The sequence below is a fragment of the Geotrypetes seraphini genome, chromosome 10 (genome assembly GCF_902459505.1).
Source record: "Geotrypetes seraphini chromosome 10, aGeoSer1.1, whole genome shotgun sequence".
NCBI lineage: Eukaryota > Metazoa > Chordata > Amphibia > Gymnophiona > Dermophiidae > Geotrypetes > Geotrypetes seraphini.
In genome coordinates this window covers 59,890,428-59,915,811 of record NC_047093.1, presented here as the reverse complement: position 1 = coordinate 59,915,811, position 25,384 = coordinate 59,890,428, and the positions used below count along the sequence as shown (strand labels likewise).

The window sequence follows — 25,384 nt, the reverse complement described above, 5'->3', positions numbered from 1 at the left end:
CTGTATTTACACCAGAATCCCTTGCAAAAACTTTTTTCTGCTACCATTATAGGCCTAAGAGAGGCTACTAAGTCTGCATATAGCCCTTTCCCAGTAGTCATTAGTAATCCTTAATGTAGGAATGTCCTAGTAAAAATGGCCATAGTAGCTCTAGATTTTGCTTTTTTCTCCTTACAGCTTGATGTATTTAATAAGTCCAATTCAACTCTGTACAAACAGAGTTTGCATATGAAAAAGAAAAAAATAATGGGATACAGCTCATTCTGATATATTTTAAATATTTAATATGATGCAAGAAACTAGAATATTTATCACTATGCCTAGGGGATAAGTCCCACATCTTATTTGTGGTTTCAACAGTTATCTCATAAGAACTGAATGAATTTATTTCATACATATGTTCGCCCACAAAAACTATGACAAGTCCCTGGGGTGAGATCTAAATGCAAGGTTTCAGTATCCTTAATGAATTGTACATATTTCTGTTTACTGATAACACATTGAAGCACTTAAGCAGAACTTTATAATAGACTTACTTCCCAGTATTTAAAGTCATTTAAATGGCTTGCCCGGGGCTATCTGGAGATTTTCCGTGGCATTTAATTGGTTAGTGCTGCTGAATATCCCCACTGACTGGCCATCCCTACCCAGCTAGGCTAGGGGCAAGGAATGAGTAGAGCACATAGAGTTAGGACAGCAAAGGTAAGCTGTCCTAACTCCAAGCTTAGCTATGTAACCGCATAGAGTTAGAACAGCAAAAAGAGTGTCCTAAGTTTATGCAGTAAAGTTACTGGGTACCAGACTGAATATCGATTGGCACCCGGTTATCTTCTGGGTGACCACTGAGACCCGGATATTCAATGCTAGGAGCCACACATTCCCTGGCATTGAATATCCAGAGACGGTTCAGCCTGCAGCACAGATACCACCTACCATCAAAGGCTGAATATAAGGCAATTAGGGCTTGATTCTGGAAATGGCGCCGGCCGCATTAGGCGCTCGCAAAACGGGTGCCTACCATGTGTCAATCATTTATAGGTGCTGCGTCCAGAATCACGTCTATATTTTGTACAGATGCCTTAAATGTAGGCCAGTGTTTTACAGGCCTACATTTAAGGCGTCTGACTCACATCTACAGAAGCGCCTAGGCATGCCTATAGACAACTAAGACTGCTTCCGGCACAAGCCACACCTACATCAGTCTTAGGCATCTGTAGGTGTGCCTAGATGCCTCTATACACATGCAAATAATGCCTACATTATAGGCGTCGTTTGCAGTAGGCAATTTTTTTTTTTAAACGTGCATTCCGATTGGTCCATTAGATGGTGGTAGGATGCCTACCGCCACCTACAATCGGGAGATACCTTTTTGAGAATTATGCCCATGGTGTGTACGTAAATAAAAGATTCTAGAGCCATGATTAAGAACATAACTTCTGAAAACAGTAAATAATATGAAGGTATTTCAGCAGCTTTTGGTGTCAGCACTTGTGACTGAAGAGAAGTGACATGCTGTCCTCCATTGATTTTCTGCTGTGTTGTAACCCACCGAATGATCCTAAGGTTTGGGGAGAAAGGCACTGTGGAGATGGTGCATTAAAACATTTGCAGTGAGGAGTAACCCAGTTACATTGATAAATCCCGGCTGGTTGAAATCAATACTGGTAAAGTCAGCCTTGTTGGACACTGGGCCATGCAGCCCTCTGGCTGGTTAGTGACTCTGGCAGGACTGTAAGAGATCACTGTCAGAAATGATAGGAAAACAGCAGTGTAAAAAAAAAAATAATCCAAAAAGAATAGTATTAAAATTACCTTTGGGCCTTGTCTTCCAGGATAACCAGGTAACCCAGGAACTCCAAGTTTTCCCTAGAGTAAAAGACAAACCATGCTTACAATCCCTTTCCTTTGGTTATGCAAACAGTAAAACAGTATACTAGCCAAACAGATCAATTTTGGATTGTCACCAGCACCTGATGCACAAGAGAATGATGAAGTATGTTTGCAGAAACACAGAGGATCTGATATTTAATACAGAGCTAACATTGCTATCCTGAGCTCCTGGGACAGATGTTCTGGCAGACAATTTTCCTACTATAACTCTGCTTAGAGGACATCCAAGAATTATTCCATCACTCTTAGCTTTGTACTGGTGATGTTCTCTGGTTATGGGCAATCTATCTTGCTGCATTTCCTGGTTTAGCATTATCACGCCCTAAAATATTTGTCAACATGCTACTCAAGGAAAGCTTACCAGTGAACACTAAGTGAACATCTGTTTATTAAAAAAAATAACGGTGCTATGTTTTAGTCTCATCTGGAATACTGGAACTCTGTCTACTGTAATTTTTTCTCAAGAAACCACATTTTATCACCCCTTTATGTTACGCACTGAGAGGTATGGCATCTATTCTGAAACACTCGGAACATTAATTACTTGGTAAAAGACATTTCAAGCAATGAATATCCAGAGTTAGGGGGAAAGTTATAAAGTTATCACCCTGTGCTAAAATAGCATGACCTGTGGGAAAATAACCCATCTTAATGGTAGCCCACATTGATAACTTCCTTCCCTTAGTGTGAAGAGTTTCAGTCTCCAGTAACCAAAGCTGATATTGTGATGTCATAATGCCTCATTCCACCAGTAGTTAAAAGCCAAACTCATCAGTGATGTCACAATGGCTTGATTGCCCTATATTTGGCTCACTTTCCTTTCATAAATCAGTGATTTCAATTCTAGGGGCAGATACACAAAACTTTGGCACTGTAGAGGAACAGCGCTAGAAAAACACCAGTCTGCCTATTCCTTCCTGCCTCAGGGCTCACCTCTTCCAAATGATGGTGCCTTGCCCCTGCCTATGGTAAGAAAAACTCCTTTTATGGTGTTTAGGCCATGCCCAGTGCATCCCAGGATGCGCAGGGCAGGGTCAGGGAACAGCCATTTTGAATAGGCAGGTCCTAAGACAGAAGGGAGTAGGTATCCCTCCTGCTATTACTACTGATATACAAAAGGTACATTGAAGGATCAGGGGATGGGGTGGGGGAGTAAGGTCATCTAGCTGCATACTTGTTTGGGCTGGGGGCACCCAGTCTGGTCTGGTCTGGTCACTAGACCACCACTGATATTTGCTTGGGCTCAGGGGGGAGGGGGAATCAGTTTGGGGGTTAGGATGGGGGTCTGCTAGGGTTTGCCTGGGGGAGGAGGGGGGAGGGTTGCCTGGGGTAGGAGAATCAGGTCTTGTCTAGATAAGATTTTACTAGATATTTTATTTTGTGGATTTTTGTTCTTTACTTTCCTGTCAGTGCACAGAATGCAATTGGGTTGTAATAACAGTATTTGATATTACAGCTATAAATCTTTTTGCCTGTTTGAGTTTTAAGGTTGTGTGCGCTCATTCAATATTTATGTGACTGTGTAATTACCATAAGATTATGACTCCTGTTGCAGACTTCTAAGTGCTAAAACATGGCCCTGTGTTGAGTTGTAGGGGTTTTTTTTGTGGACACTTAGGCCCGGATTCTGTATAAGATGCTTGGTCTCAGAACCTGATGGGAGTCCTATACAGAATTGGGCCTAAGCCTACCTAAAGTGAACCCAATTCTCTAACCGATGTCCATGTTACAGACGCCGGTTAGAGAATCGGGTTGTAAGTAGATGCGACCGCTAAATTTATCGCAGCAAGGGATCTTCCTGCTGTGATAAGTTTAGCTGGGCGGGACGGCTATACTTATTGCAGCAGGGAGATCCCATGCTGTGATAAGCTCAGCAGCCGCGTCTACATTTTGCCGGCCTACATTGTACGCATTTCCCACTGGCTTAGGGAGATGAATATAGCCGCCTAGGTCCGCCAAAGGCTATTTCCCGGGCAAACCAAGCCCACGTCTAGTCTAAGGTGAGCTTAGGCGGGCTTTGCGGGGCCTCCCTAGGCTCCCAGAGGTGCTGCAATGTAGGCGGCCTGCCTCGGGACACTGTTTACAGAATCTAGCCCTGAGAGTTATTTTAATCTAGTGTTTAATAAAATTGTTGTTTAGACCTCTTCAGGTCTCTTTCTCCCCCTCCCCCCCCTTTTTTTTTTTAAAAGATCATTTATCTGGCCCTATTTTTCTTGACATACTTTAACAATGAACCATGCCACCCTGGAGATGGTTGCACACCTCTGAAGTGCTAGAGTATATTGTGGAAGGGGATGCTTTTGTTGGACACAAAATTACATATACAATAGGGCCTTTCTACATCACTTCCAACCCAAGTTCAGTGTGTCAAAGTTTCCCCCCCCCCTTATTTATGTGGAGTATCATACCTTTTCTCCAATAGGACCAAGTGGGCCAGAATCACCAGAAGGTCCACCACGGCCTTTTGGACCTTCTGGACCATCTTCACCTCTGGGACCAGCAGGGCCAACCTCACCCTGAGGATTATGAAAAAGGTCAGACATGTCCTACTGTACATTTTGCAACATAATGTGAATTTATTTAACAGAAGCTTCTAGACACATCTGTATATTTTATAGATATTGATAAAAGGTGTTTGTGTGTGTGTGTGTGGGGGGGGGTGCTCTTTATCATTTTAACACAAGTAGAACCAGAGCTGGGATCTGGTTTTAGGAGCCTTTATTCACAACTAGCTTGATATATTTTCTCCCTTTTCTCCCCTCATCTGGTTTTTAAAGTGCTATTCCAAGGATGGAGAAGCATGCTCCAAGGCTCCTTCTTGAACCCCACAATCATGGAGTCACAGTAATGTCACAACTAATGTCACTTCTACAGGAGCAAAACTAGCAGTCTATTTTCAGCCGCCCAGAAGTGAACTGGATGGAAGTCAAGCAATTCCTCTTCTTTTTCACCCGTTCATCCTCCTCCCCCCACTGTATTAAATATCCTACCTTTGATGGTGGGAATGCCAAAACCCCTTCAGCCAAAGAGATCCACTGCTTTATTTGGGCTCAGGCCTTTCCAAAACTGCAGCAGCAGGTCAATGGCTGGCAGGGAGACCAAATCCCTACTAGCCAAAGAGATCTGCTGCCCAAGCTGCCCCCTGTGAACCCAGGCTCCTCCAAAAATGTTAAAGCCCTATCAGCTGAAGAAATTCACTGCCAGAGTTAATCCCTCCACCTCATGCTGCATCTGAAGTGAGAAAGTTGGCAGTGTGCTTCCAGCTACCATTCCCACAAATACAATACAATATAATACAATCTTTATTTATATACCGCCAATACTTCCATGAAGTTCACAGCAGTTCACATAAATAATTATGAAGATACAAATTATTAAATAGTATTACAATATTTAGGAATTATTAATAACAAATTATTGAAATAGATAGGTCTTTAGATCTTTTTTGAAAATCTTAAAATTATAGTATATACTCAAATATAAACCGATCCGAATATAAACCAAAGGATCTTTTTCCCTTCCAAAAAATGGGAAAAAGGTTGACTCGAATATAAACCGATGTTAGAAATTTGGGTTATCATGGTGAGCCAATCTATAAAGACTGTTCACTTTCCCTTCCCATCAGCTATCTCATAAGTCACTAAGCATAGTACAAATATCAAGGCCCCTACATAGGAAAACACAAGCAAACACAAACTTAAATAAATGGAGACAAAAATCACTTAAACCTCAAGAAGACATATGCAGTTCAACACCAGAGAAAGAGAAACAGCACTATACACTTTGGAATATACAAAGAAAGCAGTGCAAATTTACAGTAAAACTGCATTTACTGTTCATGAAATTATAAATAAAATTATTTTTTTTCTACCTTTTTTGTCTGTCCATTCTATTCATGTTTATCCCAGTTTCTGCTTTTTTCTGTCTTTCTTAATTTTCTTTCACAGGTCTGCAGTCTATCTGCCTCTTCTCTCATTCCTGTCCTGCATCCTTCTCTGACTTTAACCCTTTCCTTTCAGTTTTCCTCCTTTTATTTTTATGCATCTCTATCAGCTTCTATTTCTCCAGTTGTTTGGTTTTTTTGGCTAACTCTTCCCTCTCTCCCACCTTCCAGCATATTCTCTTTCTCTCTCTTTCCCCTTTATTTTTACTTTTCTAACTAGTTTATCCTTTCTTTCCTCCTCCATCCAGCTTATCCTCTCCCCTTTTTCCTCCTCTCTTTCTCTCTCTCCCTCCACCTACATCCAAGATCTTTCCCCATCTCCTTTTACCTTTGCTTCTTCCAAAGGAGTTGTGGGTCAGTGGCAGGCCAGACATGTGAGGCAGGCAGCTGACTCCTCTCGGCAGCATCTGCAGCGGTCTTCCCTGCTGTTTGCCCGTTGCTGGGAGGAGGTGGAGTGAAGAGTCAGCGGCACATCCGGATTGTGAGCAGCCCTACCTTCAGTCCCATGCCAATCCCACTAAACCAGCTGAAAATAATGAAGCCAGATGCCATGGGGGCCTTCCCTCTTGTCAAATCACTATAGGCTCTGCTGGTCTCAATCCTTCCCCTCAAAATCAGGAAGTAATATCAGAGGGGGGCGGGATCGAGATTGGCAGAGCCTTTAGCTCTGATTTGGCAAGAGGGAAGGCCCCTACGGTGACTAGTTTTGTTATTGCCAGTTGGTTTAGCAGGGCCAGAATAGAACCAAAGGCAGTTCTGCTCACAATCCGGATGCACCGCTGACTCTTCGTTCCCTCCTCCTCCTGGCACCCGGCAAACAGCATGAATGACCACTGCAGACACTGTCGAGAGGAGTCAGCTGCCTGCCTTGTATGTCGGACCTGCCCCTGACCTGCAACCCAAACTAAAGATCGAAAGGGCAAATTTTAAAATTTTGCAACTCTTATATCTTGCTCCACTAGATTTAATAGATAGGAGCACATATTTTCTCCATTGTCTAAGAAATTATACCCATGACTTGAAAGCAGCCGGGATGGGTGGGAATTGGCAGGAACATAAGGCTTTCCTACAACAAAGTACATCTAAAATAAAGACAGCATGCCTTAATCAGATCTAGTGAAAGGAATTCTTGTGGTTGGCCAGTACTATGTAAACTAAAGCTCCACATGTTCTCATTGATTCTAAGCATACTAGAATTTGGTCAGACTGTGAGGGACATGATTAAATAGTCCTGGAGGATACAAGGAGAAATAATGAAAATCTTACCCTGTCTCCTTTAAGGCCCATATCACCTTTAAATCCTGGGAAGCCATCTTCACCCTAAGAACAGGAACAGAAACATAGGACGGAGTCAATAAACCAATCAAAATTCAATCTCATCAAACAGCATGGTCTCATTAGGCTGGGGGCAACCAGGCCCCAATGATGGCAGCATGCATTCTGCCAGCAAACACCGGCAGAGCTTTAACACATCAAGATGCCTCAGTGTCTAATCAAAGAATGAGAGTCTGTTGCCATGGAAACCCAAGCTACCTCCACACTTGAGTGGAAGTATTAATAGCATGTCATCTTGGACATTGTAATATGGAGCTGATCAGGAATAGAAATCTAATGCAGTAAGAGTGAAAGTGTTTGGACAAGCCACGGGGAACTGGTTTATATTTCTCTCCGTTGGTTGTCATCTGGAATGTGTATCGCTTCTCTTTCATTGATGGTTTCTGTCTGTCATTCTGTCTATTCATCTGTCTTGTCTAGATATTATGGCAGCTATCCTGGGTTTGGCCGTGGTACAATAGTATTCATGCATTCATCTATCAAAGCTATCTGTGAAAAACTATCCAGTCAATATTCAGCTGGCAGCAGCCAGTGTGTTTTTAAATGCTGACCAATGCTCCCTCTAAGGCAGGGATCTCAAAGTCCCTCCTTGAGGGCCGCAATCCAGTCGGGTTTTCAGGATTTCCCCAATGCATATGCATTGAAAGCAGTGCATGCACATAGATCTCATGCATATTCATTGGGGAAATCATGAAAACCCGACTGGATTGCAGCCCTCAAGGAGGGACTTTGAGACCCCTGCTCTAAGGAGTGGCCAGGTGTGTGCAAATTTTTTTCTGTGTGTGAGCAGCAAGTTCTAAAATCCAACAGTTATTGACCCCAATATTAGCAATGCATTTCTGTATACAGCACAGAAACCATCACACTTATGGTAATTGATTTAATTTAGTTTAATTAATTTTTATAGTTTAATTTTGATTGACGATCAGGTCAGTATTTTTGTGAGTGACCGTGTAACAACCATGTAAAATATATAAGCGATTGCTCACGTGTTCTGTTTACAGAAAACATAGATGCTGACTACTGCCAGCAAAATTAAATCCAGATAGTCAATGCCAGACCCTGACTGGACACCCAGCTCTGAATATCTGAGTCTGACCAGACTGCTGATGGCCTATTGCACTTCTGTGGGTCCTAGTCAATATTCAGCCAGGACCCACATAAGATATCAGTTGGAATCCAGATAGGTGCCTCTAGCCTCTGTCAGTTTTGTTCTTCCCCTGCCCACCAATTCAGACATCCCCCCCCTCCTGCCAGTTCCAACTCTGTCCCCTCCAGTTCGTGAATAACTAAGAGACCAAATAGGACCACATAAAAAAAGCATTCCTAACTTTTGGTCACTTAGATACGTAGCTGCCAGCATTAAAAATTAGCCAGCACCCGCATAGCTTCTAGGTAGCAGCCAATGTTGTTGGATGCACACATCCCTACTCCACCCCTTTGATCAGAATATACCTCCTGAATACCCTCCTTTGCCAATTCTGACTCCCTCCCTCCTAATCCCCCCTCCCCCAAGATCAGTTCCTCTGAAATTGACTCCTCTACTCCACCATCCCTTTACCCCCCCCTCCCCCAGGCCTACCTACATCTCTGGTGGTCAGTGGGGGTATTCTGGGAAAGAGATAACACCATTCGCTCCTATCCCTAGCAGCTCTGTGTGTTATAATTGGCTGCCATGAGTTCTAGTGATTGTTTACTACCACTAGAAGTCAGTTTCCCATATATGATTCTAGCAGTAGAGCTTGCAACAACTGTTTTAGAACATGTAGCTGCTAGGGGTAGGAGCTAGTAGGGATCACTCCTGCCGCGATACTCCACTGGATCACCAGGGATGAATGTAGGCCTTAGAAGGACTATGGTCTTGGAATGGGCCATCTCAGGAGGAGCTAATCCCAAGCAAGGACTCTGAGGAGGTCAGAATTGGTGGGAGGGTTCAGGAGGGGGGTTCTGGTCACAGTAGGGGTGGGAGGGAGGGGAGCACATCCAACAATTTTGGCCGCTACCCAAAAGCTATCAGGATGGCGGTTGACATTCAGTGCTAGAATTTGCATAGCTAAGCAACCAAAGTTAAGGCTGCTTTTTATGTGGTCCTATTCGGTCACTTAATTATGCAGGCACTGGCACTGAATACTGCTAGCACCAGCATAGCTGCCAGCTCTTCTCCAACTGCACCTTCATTGTGGTCAGTTAGTGTTGATATTTAGCAGCACTGCCATGTTAAGTGCCACTGAATATTGGTGGCCAGCCCACAGAGCTCGAGTTAGGTAGGCAGAAGCATCTCCTGTCCACTTAAATCGCTTTGAATAAGGTGGAGCAGTAGTATCAGTAAATAGATCAACCCTCACTCTCCAGCACCACTTTCTACAGACACAGATTGGTGGAACCTCTCTTGATAAGAGCTCATCCTTGTTAGCAATGAGTTCTCCTGTCTATGTAAATCTACATTTACATATATACACAGCAGTAAGGTGGATTACTGTATATACTCAAATATAAACCCAAATAGGGGGAAATGGTTGATTTGAAAATAAACTGAATTTGTGGCAGTTTCGCGAGGTTACTGTGGGAACTCGCATTAGCCATTTTGAGTAGTAAGACTGCACATGGCAGGAGCATAGGAGGATTGCTCTTTCCCTGGCTCACCATTGGACTAGCAGGGCTTAAGGTAGGCCCAGGAAAAGGCTTATGATGGATCTGAAAGGGGAAGGACTCAAATATAAACTAAGAACCCCAATTTTGTGCCATTTTTTGGCTCACAAATCTTTTATATTCAAGTATATACAGTAGCTGATCAATCTCTAAGAAATCTGCTTCTAAATAACTCACCTTTTCTCCTTTAGTGCCCTTTAAACCACGAAGACCATCAGCCCCCTAGAAAAGAAGGAAACCAGCAGAAACGTCAAGCTTAGTAGTGAGCCAGAGAAGAGATGGGCCTCATAAAACAATATATTTATCATTAATTCCAGATCCAATGTTTTCAGTACACTGAAAATTAGAGATATGTCAATCTTTGTACGATGGGTATGGGCTTTCAAACTTCTTTTATGGAAAAGGTGGGGGGATATGTGGAATGGCCTCCTGCTGGAGGTTCTGGAGACAACGGGAGAAGTTATCAATGTGGGCTACTGAGATGGGTTACTTTACCACCACTTGTGCTATTTTAGCAAACCTAACAGTAAGATAACAGTAGCTCACACTGATAACTTCTTCCCAAAGACTATCTGAGTTCAAGAAAGCATGGGACAAGCTCAGAAGATGAAGGAAGGGATAACAGATGATATGGATGGGCAGACTAGACAGGCCATATGGTTTTTCTGTTTCTGTATTTCTATAAACTGTCCTTCTTGCTTCAGATACTCTCCACCTGGTGAGTATCTGAAGCACCACCCCTCACTAGTACATTCTTTGTTTTAAAGCAGTTCCCTGATGTGCTTCATCATGGGCAGAAGCCTTTTTGATGCACAGCGCACAAGTTCCAAACCTATGCTAATTCATGGGGTATTTTACTAAGGTGCGCCAGCTGATTTAGCATATGCTAATCAATTTAGCGCGCATTAAATCAGTTAGTGTGTGCTAAATTGGCTAGTGTGCCTTAGTAAAAGACCCCTCTAGTCCCTTTATAGAAGAAGTTTTATAAAGCCTTTTTCACCCGTGTATGTAAACATATAAGAACGCACATACTTTCAGTGACTGAGGTGTACAGCTGTTCAGAAATGAAGTTTAGGGAAATCATGGGTACAAATATGATTTTTTACTGCTGTGAACTACCCAGAATGTACTTTGTTGTCACTGATGATTTGATTGTATAACAAATGTATAAATAAATATAAATTTACACTTGCACTTTGTGAAATACATGCAAACATTTCAAGCTGTACACCTGAGCATGCGTTCATAACTGCCATTCTGCATAATTATTTTAAGACACATCGTGGAGAGTGTGGCGCAGTGGTTAAAGCTACAGCCTCAGCACCCTGGGGTTGTGGGTTCAAACCCACGCTGCTCCTTGTGGCTCTGGGTAAGTCAGTTAATCCCCCCATTGCCCCAGGTACATTAGATAGATTGTGAGCCAGGGAAAAATGCCTGAGTACCTGGATAAACTCATGTAAACCATTCTGAGCTCCCCTGGGCGAATGGTATAGAAAATTAAATAAAATTTTAAAAATAGGTTTCTACTTGTCTTCCCAGTAAATGTTCTAATTTTTGTTGGCCATGTGCACATGAAAAGTATTTTGGGGCCAATACTGGGATCGTGAGAGGAGGCTAGCTAACTCCTGCAGTCAGTGGTGAACCTGGAAATTCAATGCCAGGCTGTATCTAGCAACTGGCATTAAATTTCCGATGTTTTTTTTTTTTTTTTTTGACAGCTTTTGATATAACCGGTTAAGCCAATATTCATCAGCTGACTGGCTACGTTGTAGCGAGCAAAGATAGGCCTGTTAGTTGGTCAGCTAGTAACATAGTAGATGACAGCAGATAAAGACCCGAATGGTCCATCCAGTCTGCCCAACCTGATCCACTTTAAATTTTTTAATTTTTTTCTTAGCTATTTCTGGCAAGAATCCAAAGCTCTACCCGGTACTGTGCTTGGGTTCCAACTGCTGAAATCTCTGTTAAAACCTACTCCAGCCCATCTACACCCTCCCAGCCACTGAAGCCCTCCCCAGCCCATCCCCCACCAAACGGCCATACACAGACACAGACCGTGCAAGTCTGCCCAGTACTGGCCTTAGTTCAATATTTCATATTATTTTCTGATTCTAGCTAATGAACATTGGCGCTAATTGGCTAAGACACACGACACAGCCGGTCACCAGGCTAGCCACTAAGGGCCGGATTCTGTATAGGGCAGATACATTAGGTGCTGCTAGGCACCCTAATTGAGAAGCCTAAGTTTGGAATCCACTCACAACTTCATTTTAATTGACATGGCAGTTGACCGCGCCAGTTTTCAGCCAATCAAAAATAATTAAAATAATGCCTAAGTGGAGGCGCCCTCTGACGCTTAACAGTGCCTACCTGAAAAGTAGGTGTGGATAGGGGCAAAGTAAAACCTGGCCTAATATACCGGCGCCTACCTCCAGGACAGCTATTGGCGCCTAAGTATGCCTAGGCATCGCTAGGCAGGATTCTATAAGTGGCGCCTAGTGGTTAATTGACAGCTGCACTAAATGGCACCGTAAGTGCTAATATTTAGCTGCCAACTGGTGCTGAATATTACCACTTAACTGGCTTAGTGCTATTTAACCAGCTAGGAGCTATTCCTGGCGGGCTAAAATCTGCTGGATATCAGGCAGTTTGTTTGCAAGTTTTCAGCCTCAACGTGATGTGTGTGGTATAGCCTATGTTCAAAATAAAGAAAGCCAGCAAAAGTTTTGAGTTTACAGTCGCTAGGAGTGTGCGCTCCCTTTCTTGACCCCTATGTGCATGCACAATCACGCAGCTTAGAGGGGCACCCTGCTCCTAACCTAGGGGGGACCTGTTTTCAAATTATCCTCCACGTGTCCTCAAGCATTCAAAAACCCTTTCAGAGAGAAGGAACAAGCCCGGATCCCTCAGCCACGAAAAAAAACAAGCCAGATGGGAAAATCACAAAGTCAAGCCTTACTTTGAATCGATTGCTAATGCCGAATTAACACGGGAGGGCCAGTTTCAGACTACACAGGCTGCTCCTATTAGTTTCCTTCTCCTCACCCACCATCCTAACAAAAACATTTTATTGTGCATCGTACAAAGCCCCTGAATTTACCAAATCATCTAACCCAGTTGATCACAAAGCTATTTCACAGACTTTAATAGATCTGACTTCACTGGAAAGCAAATAAATAAATAATGACCGTACCGAGAGCACTTCCCCTGCAGTCCCCACTCCTCTCTGCTACGCAGTATACTTCAATTTGCTTAATGGCAGTTTTATAAGCAGATCTTTCAAAGTGCATATCTTATTCTAAGGTTCTGTTAATGTAGATGAGCTCTGTGCAGGCAGGCAGCTTAAAGCTAATGTGCTAACTGCACCGCTGTGGCTCTGTTTGCAATATTTCAAGTAAACATATGTGCACTGTATAGACATTACAGATAAGGATGGCTCTTGTCATCTATTGCAGCAGCATTTGATCTTGTATGTCAGTCCAATATAATCTCAAAAGAAACACAACATCAAAGCAGTGGATTGATGCACCTTCTTATATAGTTTATTTTATGTATTTATTATATTTATTTAGGGCCCTTTTTTTAACGTGCGCTATACGATTTAGCGTGCGCTAAAGATTAGCATGTGCTAAATGCTAAGACACCTATAGAATATAATAGATGCCTTAGCATTTAGCGAGCGCTAAATCAGTTAGCGCACCTTAATAAAAAGGACCCCTTATTTATTTAAAACATTTATAATCTACTTTTTTACCAAAGCGGCTCACAATTCACATACACAGCTTGTCTGTCTTGACTAGATTGTAAGCTGTTTTGAGCAGGTACAGTATCTTCTGTGTTTTGATGTACAGTGGCACTATAGAAATTATACTGAAGAATAGATCTAGTCAAAGAAGTGTACATGGTGCTAGCTAGAGAATGACACGGGGAAAAAATTTGTCCCGTCTCTGCCCTGTCCCCGTGAACTTGTACCCATCCCTGCGAGCTCGGTTCCCACCCCTGTCCCATCCCCATGAGCTCGGTTCCCGTCCCCACGAGCTCGGTCCCCATCCCCGTCCCGTCCCCACGAGCTCAGTCCCCGTCCCGTCCCTGCAAACCATCTGATCCCATCCGCACAAACCATCTCCCCTCTGTGTTCCTATTTTCCCCATTTCTAATATCTCCCCTCTGTATCTGTTTACTCCCTCCTGTGTCCGGCATTGCCCCCCCCCCCCCCGTGTCTATATATCATCCTGATGTATCTCCCCTTTATGTCTCTGTCCCTATGCCCCCATGCACATAATTTCCCCCTCCCATGTATCTCCCTTTATGTCTGTGTCCCTATGCTCCATGCATATAATTCCCCCCATGTATCTCCCTTTATGTGTCTGTCCCTATGCCCCATGCACATAATTCCCCCCTGTATCTCCCCTTTATGTCTCTGTCCCTATGCCCCCATGCACATAATTTCCCCTCTGTTTCTGTTACCTTCCTGTGTCCAGATTTCCCCTCTCTTTCTCTTTCACACCAATGTGTCTGTCTCCTCTCCAACCCCATCTAGCTTCTTTCTCTCTTTCTCCCCCTGCTTCCAGCATCTGACTCACCTGCCTGTCCTTCTCCCCTTTCTCTTTCCTACTCCTCGGCCAGTTTTGCTTTGGTGTCCTTCCCCCTCCCCTGCCCCCCCCCCCCCCCCAAGCTCTATGAGAACTAATATATATATATATTTTAAAAGGTTCATTTCAGATGGGTCCTCTGTCCCCAGCAGCAGCTCCCTCCCTCCCTCTTGCCTGCCGTGGTCCATGCATCTCCCTCCCTCCCTTACCATACCTTCACTGGCAATTTTTCTCTTAACAAGCATCCGGAGCATTTCCTGAAGTCGCATGCAGCTGGCTGGCTGCCTATAACTTCTCCTCTGCTCTGATGCAACTTCCTGTTTCCGGTTGCGTTAGAGGACAATTTCAGGCAGCCAGCCAGCCACACGCGACTTCAGGAAATGCTCCAACTGCTTGTTAAGAGAAAAATCACCAGCGAAAGTAAAGGCAAGGGAGGGAGGGAGCTGCTCAGACCGCGCAATCAGATTTTAAGTATTTTGCACGCATTCCCTCAATTAACTGCGGGGACAAGGCCATGGGGCCATGAATGGGGCGGTGAATGGCTTTGTCCCTGTACTCTTGATGACCAGGATTTTTTTTGTTCCCGTTTTGGCGGGTTACCCGTGACTACCCACGGCTAGCTGTGGGTAACAGACAACGTGTCATTCTCTAGTGCTGGCCTCAAGGCTCAGTGGCAGTTCTTTGCAGTGCCATACAGAAGGTCTCTGACTGAATCCATATCTTGAGTCTTCTACTCCTTAGAATGGCTGGAATCAGGGATGCTCCATTAAAAGCAGATGCAGATACCTGTAAGCAGTTAGTAGAAGTTTACATGTGCTTTCCCTTTAAAAGTCAGGGCTACATCCACATGTAAAAGTGCTCACAAACTTTACCCCTAAATGAACTGCTGGAAAATTGTCCTTGTGTCACAGAAAATGGGAATTTTTTTTCCAAATTTATCTCTATTGTAGCACTTATACAAAACACTGAGTGTATCATATCTACAGCTCTTCTACCTTTTCTGACAACTGTGATCCAATGAAACGCAGTTGCTCAGCCTTATTGTTTTAGCTAGATGTTGCTTCTGTGACAATATGGCTGGATCATTGATTCTCTCTGGGGTTCAATTAATTTGAACTCTGCAATTATTATTTTAGATCCAAGCATTTAAATTATTGCAAAAATATAATTTTGGGAAGTGAGCATTTTATCATTTTGAATGCAAAGATGGTACCGCCTTTTTAATTAGCTCCTTATTTTAATAAGGTGCTGTATTTCTTTGAAGTTTCAGTACTGTGCTGTGTAGAATTTGTGCATCTTTTCATAGCTGGCCAAATAAAAGGTTTCACAGCCTACTTAGTATGTGCAAATAATTAGTATTTGCTAAATCAGATTGTGCACTTTAGTAAAAGGATCCCTAAGATTCCCCTTTACTAAAGAAGCCCCTTTACTAAAGGAGTAGGGGTCTGACACAATGATAGACGTCCAAAAGACAGCATAAACCAGCACTTGGACGTCTTACTAGACAAAACGTCGAATTGGGCATGCTCAAATATGACTTTCTAACCCACTGTGCATCCAGAGTAGAAATGGTTGTATTGGGAGGCGGGGAATGAGCGGGATTTGTGCAGGCTTAGACTTCAATGTCCTGCAGCTATAATCAAACCTTTTGCTGGCTATCTTGGATGAAACCTAGACCTGTTTGAGAAGTGTCTAAGTGCCAAAAGGGTACTCAAACTGACCAAATGACCACTGGAGGGATTATGAAATGACCCACATACACTCTCCCAAAGGTCATTGACCCCCCTCCCACCCAAAATTCTTTTTTATAAAAGAATACCTGGAACAGTAGCACTTGGGAAAGACTAGCACAGTATCACACAAGTGTCTTAAGTAGTCAGGTGAGTTGGCTGGTGAACCATAGACAGGAGAAGCCAGACCCGACAGAATCAAACGAATGCCAAAAGAATGAACAGAGTTACCACAGAAGAGCACATCTTACCTTCACCCCTCGAGGCCCTGGATATCCAATTTGACCTTGTGGGCCAGTTGGACCCTGTTAACAAAAAGTGAATAAAAAGTATTAAGGAAGTAGTAGGTTCTTTCCCATATGGGCTGAACTTGACAAAAGATCATTTCAGAGAGGAAGCCATTCCCTGAGATACACCATCTTCTACTAGATAAGACTCTGTCAGGAAAGCATCAGTGTACCCTAATGAAACCAGTGTGGTAGTGGTGGATGGAGGCAGCCTGCTGCACACTAGGGACAGCAGAACTTTGAGCTCTTTCACAATGAACGGGAGGCGGCAGGAGGGTGAGAAGAGGAGCCCTCCCAGGGGTAAGAAACCAATGGCGAGTGAACTGAAAAAGGGCTGTAGCAGCAGAGCTCCGGTTTCGGCTGAGCCATTGGTCATCGGACACTGTTCCCCTGCAATTGTTAATTATATTGTTTTGACTGTGGACTTCAATATCGGCTGTGACCTGCCTCCTCCTTTCTACCACGGTTGGGGTCTAGAGATCATCTTCGGCCAGTGATAGACTTTCATCAAGGCCATTGTATCCTGCTGTTACTTGGGCTGCTTTGTGTCTTTGAGGTTTTGATTTACTTTAATGCTATTCTTTTTATTTTTTATTATTTGAATTGTTATATCTTTCCTATTTACTGTTTTCTCAGGTACTTTAGCTAGATTGTGAGCCTTCGGGACAGTTAAGGGAAATTCTAAGTACCTAATTTTTATTTTACTGTAACCCATTCTGAGCTTCTGGGGAGGACGGGCTATATAATTGAACAAATAAATAAATAAATACAGGGTAAATACAATGTCCCATCACTGTTAGTTTCTATCCATGGCACTGTTTTGTAATTGTTTCTAATCATACACCCAATTTAAGCAGCTTATTTATATCCAGGCCTCAAAGGCCTTTTAAGCTATGCTATACTCATATAGCATGTAATAAATATATATGTTTCTCTCATAATTTAAATTTGATTAACCTTTGAAGTCTTACAGTGCTTAGCTGAAAGGTTTGTAGCCCAGTTTTGCACCTCGGAGCTCAGCATTTGTAACACAAAATAGAATAAGTCACATGCTTGGAAACCAGGCCTCTGAGATCCCCCAAAGCCCCTCTTACAAGAACCTCAGTAGAAAACCTGTGCTTTGAATCAGGCTAGCTCTCAGAATGCCAAACAGCTTCCATAAGCTGGATCACAAATGCCGGTATGGGGTATGGCTGCCCCTTGCCTTTAATATTCTACAGACATGGAATCTGAACGGTGGATGGAAGACTGCCTGTAATCAGGGCTCCAGCTATTACTTCCCTGTACTACACGGTACTGTGTCAATGCTATGGGTGAACTCCAATCAAAGCTGACATTGCACTAATGAAGCGCTATTGACAAATGCAAAGGCTTTTCAACCAAAGAGAACACTGAAAGAATACAGATATCAAGTCTCCCAGATGAAAAGACAGCTGCACAGTGAAAAGAATCTCACTCTTAAAGGAGTCATCCCAGCCCAGTCATATCTTACACCATTGTTTTCTGAGCAGTTGTGTTTTGCATACTTCCACTGAATTTGTGGGGGTTTTTTTTGCCTTTTTATAATGTAATAACTCTACAGTAATTCCCACAGGGTCAATTTTCAGTAAGCTGTTGAGTGGCAAAAAATTAATTGAGCAATGGAATGTTTATTTACTGTTTATTTTAATCTTTGATATACTACACCGCTTGTTTATAAACAAATCTAAGCGGGATACATAAAAATAATGAGCAAAAACTATAAACAAAACATTACAAAAAAAGATAAACAAATATCCTCCTCTAAGTTCATGTAAACCTTTTTTTTTTTTCCTTCTCTTCCTATATTTTAAGTTCTTGTAAGCCATGCCGAGCTCCACATCTGTGGAGATGATGCGGTATATAAATTTAAGGTTTAGTTTAGTTTAGTTTAGAATAAATATATCAAACACAAGCCCCAGTTGCTTTTTGGAAAAAGCTTTTGAGAAAAGTAGTAAGCTTGTAATAATAATAATAATAACTTTATTTTTCTATACCGCCATAGTCAAATTGACTTCTAGGCGGTTCACATAGAAAGAAGGCTGGACAATCAGCGAATTACCCAGTGTAAGAAGAAGGAAGTTACATAATAATTAGGGAAGCATAGGGAAGGGATACATGAGAGAAAGAAGTTACATAATACATTGGGGTTATAAGGGGAAAGAATATCTGAGAGAGGTCATCTAATTAGGCAAGGAATTTGTCGAATAGAGAGGTTTTAATTGATTTTCGGAATTTGTCATAGGTCTGTCTGGCTTTATTTATGTGGTTTCTCAGCCAGGATTGCTGTCTGTTTGCTTGGAACATGAAGGTTCTGTCTTTTTTAAATTTGTTCAAATGAATTTTTGCCCTTAAATAAATCAGAAGCAAGTTCCAAAGAGATAGTGTCAAAAATAAAAGGCCTTGTATCTAGTAGAATCTAATCTAGCAACCCATGTAGGGGAAGCAGCTTTATACATTTGATTTTGAGAATGAAGACACAGAGAAGAGACATAAGGAATTACTGTGGGATAAAACAGTATTTAAAGTTTTTTGACTTAGTCAAAGAACAAGTAGGGAAGCTGTGTACTAAAATTAGCACCAGGAGACAGGAGATCAAATTGAGTTGAATATAAACAAGAAAAATATCTCCAAATGTATTTAAATTAAGGGCTCCTTTTACAAAGGTGCATTAGGGCCTTAACACGTTGAATATCGCGCACTAAAATGCCCTGCGCGCTAGCTGCTACCGTCTCTTCTTGAGCAGGCGGTATACATAAAAGGTCCTGCCAATCAAATCTGATCAGCTTCTTTGACTGGGTAACAAGAAAGCTGGATATAGGGGGAGTCCCTGTACGTCATGTACTTGGACTTCAGCAAAGCGTTTGATAGCGTCCCACACCGCAGGTTATTGAGCAAGATGGGTTCGATGGGACTAGGTGAAACATTAACCGCATGGGTTAGGGACTGGCTTAGAGGTAGACTTCAGAGGGTAGTGGTAAACGGTACCCTCTCCAATACGACGGAGGTGATCAGCGGAGTGCCATAGGGCTCGGTCTTGGGCCCGATCCTATTTAACATCTTCGTAAGAGACTTGGCTGAGGGGCTTCGAGGTAAAATTACATTATTCGCCGATGATGCCAAACTATGCAACATAGTAGGCAACTGCACAACAGATGAAAGCACAGTGCCCGACAAAAGCTCAATGCCCGACATTTGACGCAGGACCTACTCCTGCTGGAGCATTGGTCAAAGACTTGGCAACTAAGTTTCAATGCCAAAAAATGCAAGGTCATGCACCTTGGTGGCAAAAATCCATGCAGGACTTACACCCTAAATGGTGAGATCCTAGCAAGGACTGTAGCAGAACGTGACTTGGGGGTGATTATTAGTGAAGACATGAAGACTGCCAATCAAGTGGAGAAAGCTTCATCCAGGGCTAGACAAATCATGGGCTGTGTCCGTAGAAGTTTCGTCAGCCGTAAGCCCGAGGTCATAATGCCGTTGTACAGATCCATGGCGAGACCCCATCTGGAATACTGTGTACAATTCTGGAGGCCGCATTATCAAAAAGATGTGTGGAGAGTTGAGTCGGTTCAGCGAATGGCCACCAGGATGGTCTCAGGACTCAAGGATCTCCCGTATGAGGAACGACTGGGTAAGTTGCAGCTGTACTCACTCGAGGAACGCAGAGAGAGAGGAGACATGATCGAGACGTTCAAATATGTCACGGGCCGTATCGAGGTGGAAGAGGATCTCTTTTTCCTTAAAGGACCCATGACAACAAGAGGGCATCCGTTGAAAATCAGGGGTGGGAAATTTCATGGCGACACCAGAAAATATTTCTTCACCGAAAGGGTGGTTGACCGCTGGAATAATCTTCCACAACAGGTAATTGAGGCCAGCAGCGTGCCAGATTTTAAGAAAAGATGGGATTGGCATGTGGGATCTCTTCATGGAGGTAGTTAGGGGGTGGGCCATTAGTGTGGGCAGACTAGATGGGCCGTGGCCCTTTTCTGCCTTCATTTTCTATGTTTCTATGTTTCTAGTTTTTCGGCTAGCACGAGCTATAGCACGCACTAATCTGGTGCGTGCATTAAAAACGCTAGCGCAACTTCGTAAAAGGAATCCCAAATGTTATAAGCACTTAACTTTCTAGTGAAATTCACATACACTCAGAATTGTGCAATTTGGCCAAGATCCTAAGTTCCTATAGCCAAACCCACCACCCAATCACTGTGTATGGAATAGTAATTAATGTTGCATAGCGCAATTTGCTTGTTCATATATAATTGCTCAAAATATTCAAAACTGGCAAAAGGAAACTTTCACTTAGTTCTTGGGAAGGCAGCAGCAATGCAGTCAAGCAGAATTCAGCTTATAGAAGCTACATATGACAGAATAGTCCGCCTTTGATTCCACATTACCTGACTGGTTTGGCAATTTAAGTCACCAACTCTTACTTTTGGGTTCCTTGACAAAGACTTTCGAAACATGGCCCATGTCAGGACCTGTTAACATCCCAAAAGCTAAGTGAAAGTTTCCTTTTCTCATTTTTGAATATTTTGAGCAATTATATATGAACACGCAAATTGCGCTATCCAATTGCACATGCTCAAAGCCTTCTTGACTCGCTCTCTCCGAGATTCTCAGATTCAGAATCTCAGAGAGAGCAAGACCAGAAGGCTTTGAGCATGCGCAAATGCTCAAAGCCAGTCCAGCCCAGCCCAGACCAGAAGAGGGAGGATCTCCGACACACCACCCAGCCCAGGCCACGCCAGAAGAGGGAGGCTCTTCGGGCACCGGCACTGGTGCCCAGTCGGGGTAAGGGATGTCATTGCCATGCTCGGGGGGGGGGGATGTAGGATCGCGGTGGAGGGGGGGCAACGCGAACGGGGGGAGGATACCGGTTCGCAGGGGGGGATTGCCGGATCGCGGGGAGGGGTGTGGAGCAGCGCCGGTGGCCTCAAAGGGGGGGGGGGGATGGAGCAGCGCCAGTAGCCTCGGGGGGGGAGGGGAAAGAGGTGGAACCAATCAAAGCAAGTTTCCCTTACTTCCTATGGGGAAACTTGCTTTGATATACGAACAATTTAGTTTACGAGCATGCTTCTGGAACGAATTATGCTCGTAAACCAAGGTTCCACTGTACTATTCTATACACAGTGATTGGGTGGTGGGTTTGGATATAGGAGCTTAGGCTCTTGGCTGAATTACAGAATTCTGAGTGTATGTGAATTTCACTAGAAAATTAAGTGCTTGTAACATTTAGGGCTTTTTTTACTAAGCTGCAAGAGCGGTTTTATTGCGTGCTTAGCGTGCGCTGAATTGCCTCGCGTGCTAGACCTTGCATTGAGCTGGCATTAGTTCTAGCCGCGTAGCGTGGGTTTAGCACACGCTAAAATCCTGCGCGGGCTAAAAACGCTATCGCAGCTTAGTAAAAGGAGCCCTTAATTTAAATACATTTGGAGATCTTTTTCTCTTTGATATTTAAAGTTTTTTGAGCCATAAGGATTTCAAATTCAATTCAAGAAACAGGCAGGAAATAGAACTTTTCATAAGAAAAGTCATATAATCCACATTATGAAACCAGAAAGGGTGGTAGATGCGTGGAATAGGTTCCCGGTAGAGGTGGTGGAGACAAAGACTGTGTCTGAATTCAAGAAAGAGTGGAACAGGCACATGGGATCTCTTAGGGAGAGGAGGAGATAGTGGATGCTGCAGATGGGCAGACTGGATGGGCCCTTTGGGCTCCTTTTACTAAGGTGCGCTAGCGTTTATAGCACGCACAGGAAATTACCGCGTGCTATGCTTCTACCAGCTCAATGCTGGCGTTAAGGTCTAGCGTGCGCGGCAATGAAGCACGCGCTATTCCACGCGTTAAAGCCCTAACGCGGCTTAGTAAAAGGAGCCCTATATTTCTCTGTTTCAATTTAATAAATGTATTATGCATTAATTGAAAACTGTGAAGTAAGACCAGTGATAGCCCAGACAAAGATAATTATGCTAAAGTCTGCTAATAACTAACGCAACCATCCGCTGGAATAAAGCAGAGTTTTGTTAGATATGTATGCATAGATCTAATTAAACACAAAAATAACAGGCATGATTTTACTACAGAAGCAATCTGAAATTGAACCATAAGCTGTGGATCAAATATTACATCCTAAACCGTAAGATATGACTCAAGAGATAAGATATGTCCTGAAAGAAGAGGTGCTGTGCTAGGAATAAAGGATCAACCAGAGATCTTTATTGCTGTGGCTTTTTAATGTATTGAGCTTAGGTTTATGAGTCTTAAGCCAAGAAGCAATAGAATCTAAATATGAGTTTAAGTAACACAATTCTGGGTTAAGTGGATCTGAATAAAATATCAATTGAATATCATCTGTGAAATAGTGTACACTGAGACCCAAGGATTGAACTAAAAGAACCAATTGAACAATAAAGGAAATAGAATTGATCATTGGAGATCTCTGCAGATTAATGGAAATGATCTTTAGCTAGCTTTTACAAAACCTCAGTAAAGGTTTCTCCTGTGGACTGGTGAGGTAAATTCCTGTGCGCATTGGAGCACTTACCTCACCATCCCATATTAGAAACCTCTACAGCGGCTTTGTAAAAGGAGCTCTAAGTTTGCAGCTCAAAATGTGCTTAAATCTAGGCTTACAAAATTTGTCTAGTTCCATTTAAGGAGTTGCCATACAATGAGAGGCTAGAGAAACTGGGCCTCTTCTTCCTTGAAAAGAGGAGACTGAGAGGTGACATGATCAAAACATTCAAGATATTGAAGGGAATTGACTTAGTAGAGAAAGAGAGACTTTTCATCCTCTCCAAGGTGGAGAGAATGAGAGGGCACTCGCTAAAGTTATAAGGGAATAGATTCCATACAAACGTAAGGAAGTTCTTCTTCACCCAGAGAGTGGTAGAAATCTGGAACGCTCTTCTGGAGGCTATTATAGGGGAAAACACCCTCCAGGGATTCAAGACAAAGTTAGACAAGTTCCTGAACAGAACATACGCAGGTAAGGCTAGACTCAAATAGGGCACTGGTCTTTGACCTAGGGGCCACCGCGGGATCGGACTGCTGGGCACGATGGACCACTGGTCTGACACAGCAACGGCAATTCTTATGTTCTTAAAAGAAGTGTCTGGCTAAATTTGGCCCTGATTCTATAAAAGATGCCTACAGTTAGGTGCCTAGACAGGTACGTCTAGCCGATCTAGGTGCGTAGCTTAATTTTTTTTAATTGGCTTAATTAGCGCTGATAATTGAAAGCGTCATTAAAAAAGAACAATGAAAAATGATTTTAAAAAATTAATTTGCCGGTAGGCACCTAACACTTTGAGCAGGGATCTACACTGAGGTGCCTACCGGCAAGTAGGCTTAATAGGGGCAGATTCAGGGTGGAGTTTGGATATGGATTAACTTAGGCACGGTAGGGGCCTACTTTAGGCACACTCATTTAGGCCAAGAAAATCCTGGATTAAATAGTAGTGCACCTAAGGCTTCAACGTCTACCGGCACCTGAGAACACTTAGGCGCTACTAGGCACAGTTCTATAAATGGCACCTAGTGGTTGATTGACAACCACACCGAATGGTGCCTAGGAGTCAGAGCTATTTATATAATCAGGGCCTTTGTGCTGAAAGTCAGAGATTTACCCAGCTCTCTTTCAAAATTAGGGCCCCTTTTACAAAGCCACAGTAATGAGTCCCTGCAGTAAATGCACCAAAATCCATTCAATTTCTATGGACTTTGGTGCATTTGCCGCAGGAAAATCACTACCACTGCTTTGTAAAAGCAGCCCTTAAGGTAAATCTTCTTTAAAATTGACTACTGGGCAGCCAAGATGATAATAACACTCCTCAGCCAGGATTTCTGTGGATGCTATGCATCCTGTTGGAGTAAAGGCTCTCATATCTCCTCTCCTCTCTCTATGGGATAATTAGACAAACATTAACCATATAATATTATATGTAATTGATACTATAGTAACCCTGCCCATCTCTCTCTATTCAATGGCAGTTTATTCTACCAATCTAAATTACTGTATAGTAATAGCAGGATGTTAGATTCATGGAGGTGATAATTATCCCTTCTTTAGCAAAACCACAAAAGCATTTTTTAGCGTTGGCTGGTGCGCTGCTCCCAATGCTCATAGGAATTCTACGAGTGTCAGGAGCAGAGCAGAGCATTCAATGTGCCAGCCAGCGCTAAAAACTGCTTTCGCAGGGGGTATGCTAAGAAGATAATTTTATCCTGAACATTTGTGTATGAGAGGCCACTAAACAGTTCTCAGCCCAACCAACAAAATTGGGGCAGTCTCCATCGAGGGCTAAACACTTAGTCCAGTGATTTTTCCACTTTTTAGTTTCATCAGAGAAATACAGAATGAATAAAAGTGAAAAATGGTTGGACTAAGGAGCTCATAATAAAAAAAAAGTCAATTGGCCTAAGTTGGTACTTGGATGATCAAAAAGACAGGTCATCCAAGTACCAATAATCAAAACTGGTTTTAGACGTATCTAAAACAAGCTTAGGCCTTTTCACTGCCTCTGTGTGCCCAGAGTGAAAAGGGGCATTTTTGGAGAAATGGATAGGGTGGGAAGTGGGCGGGATGTAAGCTGACCTAGACTTAGTCATCCGACAGCCATAACCCAAAAGGTTTGAGAGGTTGAAGGATGGAACTTATACATTTTGACTTAGATGAAGTCAAAACAGGCATAAGTTTCGGATCGGGCCGCTGAGCTGATCACGGTTCTTGCGATCAGCTCAGTGGCCCGGGCAACCTGTCCCCCTGCACCCATAATGATTGCAGCAGGAGAGATGCCCAATCTCTCTTGCCACCACGTGCCGCAAACCCCCCTCCCATGACACATCATGGTGAAGAGCACGGTGGTTTGGGGCTTGTCCGGCAGAAGGGACTGGGCATCTTTCCTGCTACAATGTGTCATAGAGGG

General features: G+C 43.1%; 1 protein-coding gene across 3 annotated transcripts in view; it reads right to left on the bottom strand.

Moving 5' to 3' along the window:
• The window catches only part of COL5A1 (collagen type V alpha 1 chain), a 430,660-nt gene that overhangs the window by 128,498 nt on the left and 276,778 nt on the right, over positions 1-25,384 (bottom strand). For all 3 annotated transcript variants that reach the window (XM_033962082.1, XM_033962081.1, XM_033962083.1), the window contains exons 27-31: positions 16,391-16,444; positions 9,995-10,039; positions 7,100-7,153; positions 4,299-4,406; positions 1,813-1,866 (exon numbers count right to left, since the gene is read on the bottom strand). In XM_033962082.1, coding sequence (XP_033817973.1) covers positions 1,813-1,866; positions 4,299-4,406; positions 7,100-7,153; positions 9,995-10,039; positions 16,391-16,444 — 315 coding nt within the window. The remainder of the gene's footprint in view (positions 1-1,812; positions 1,867-4,298; positions 4,407-7,099; positions 7,154-9,994; positions 10,040-16,390; positions 16,445-25,384) is intronic.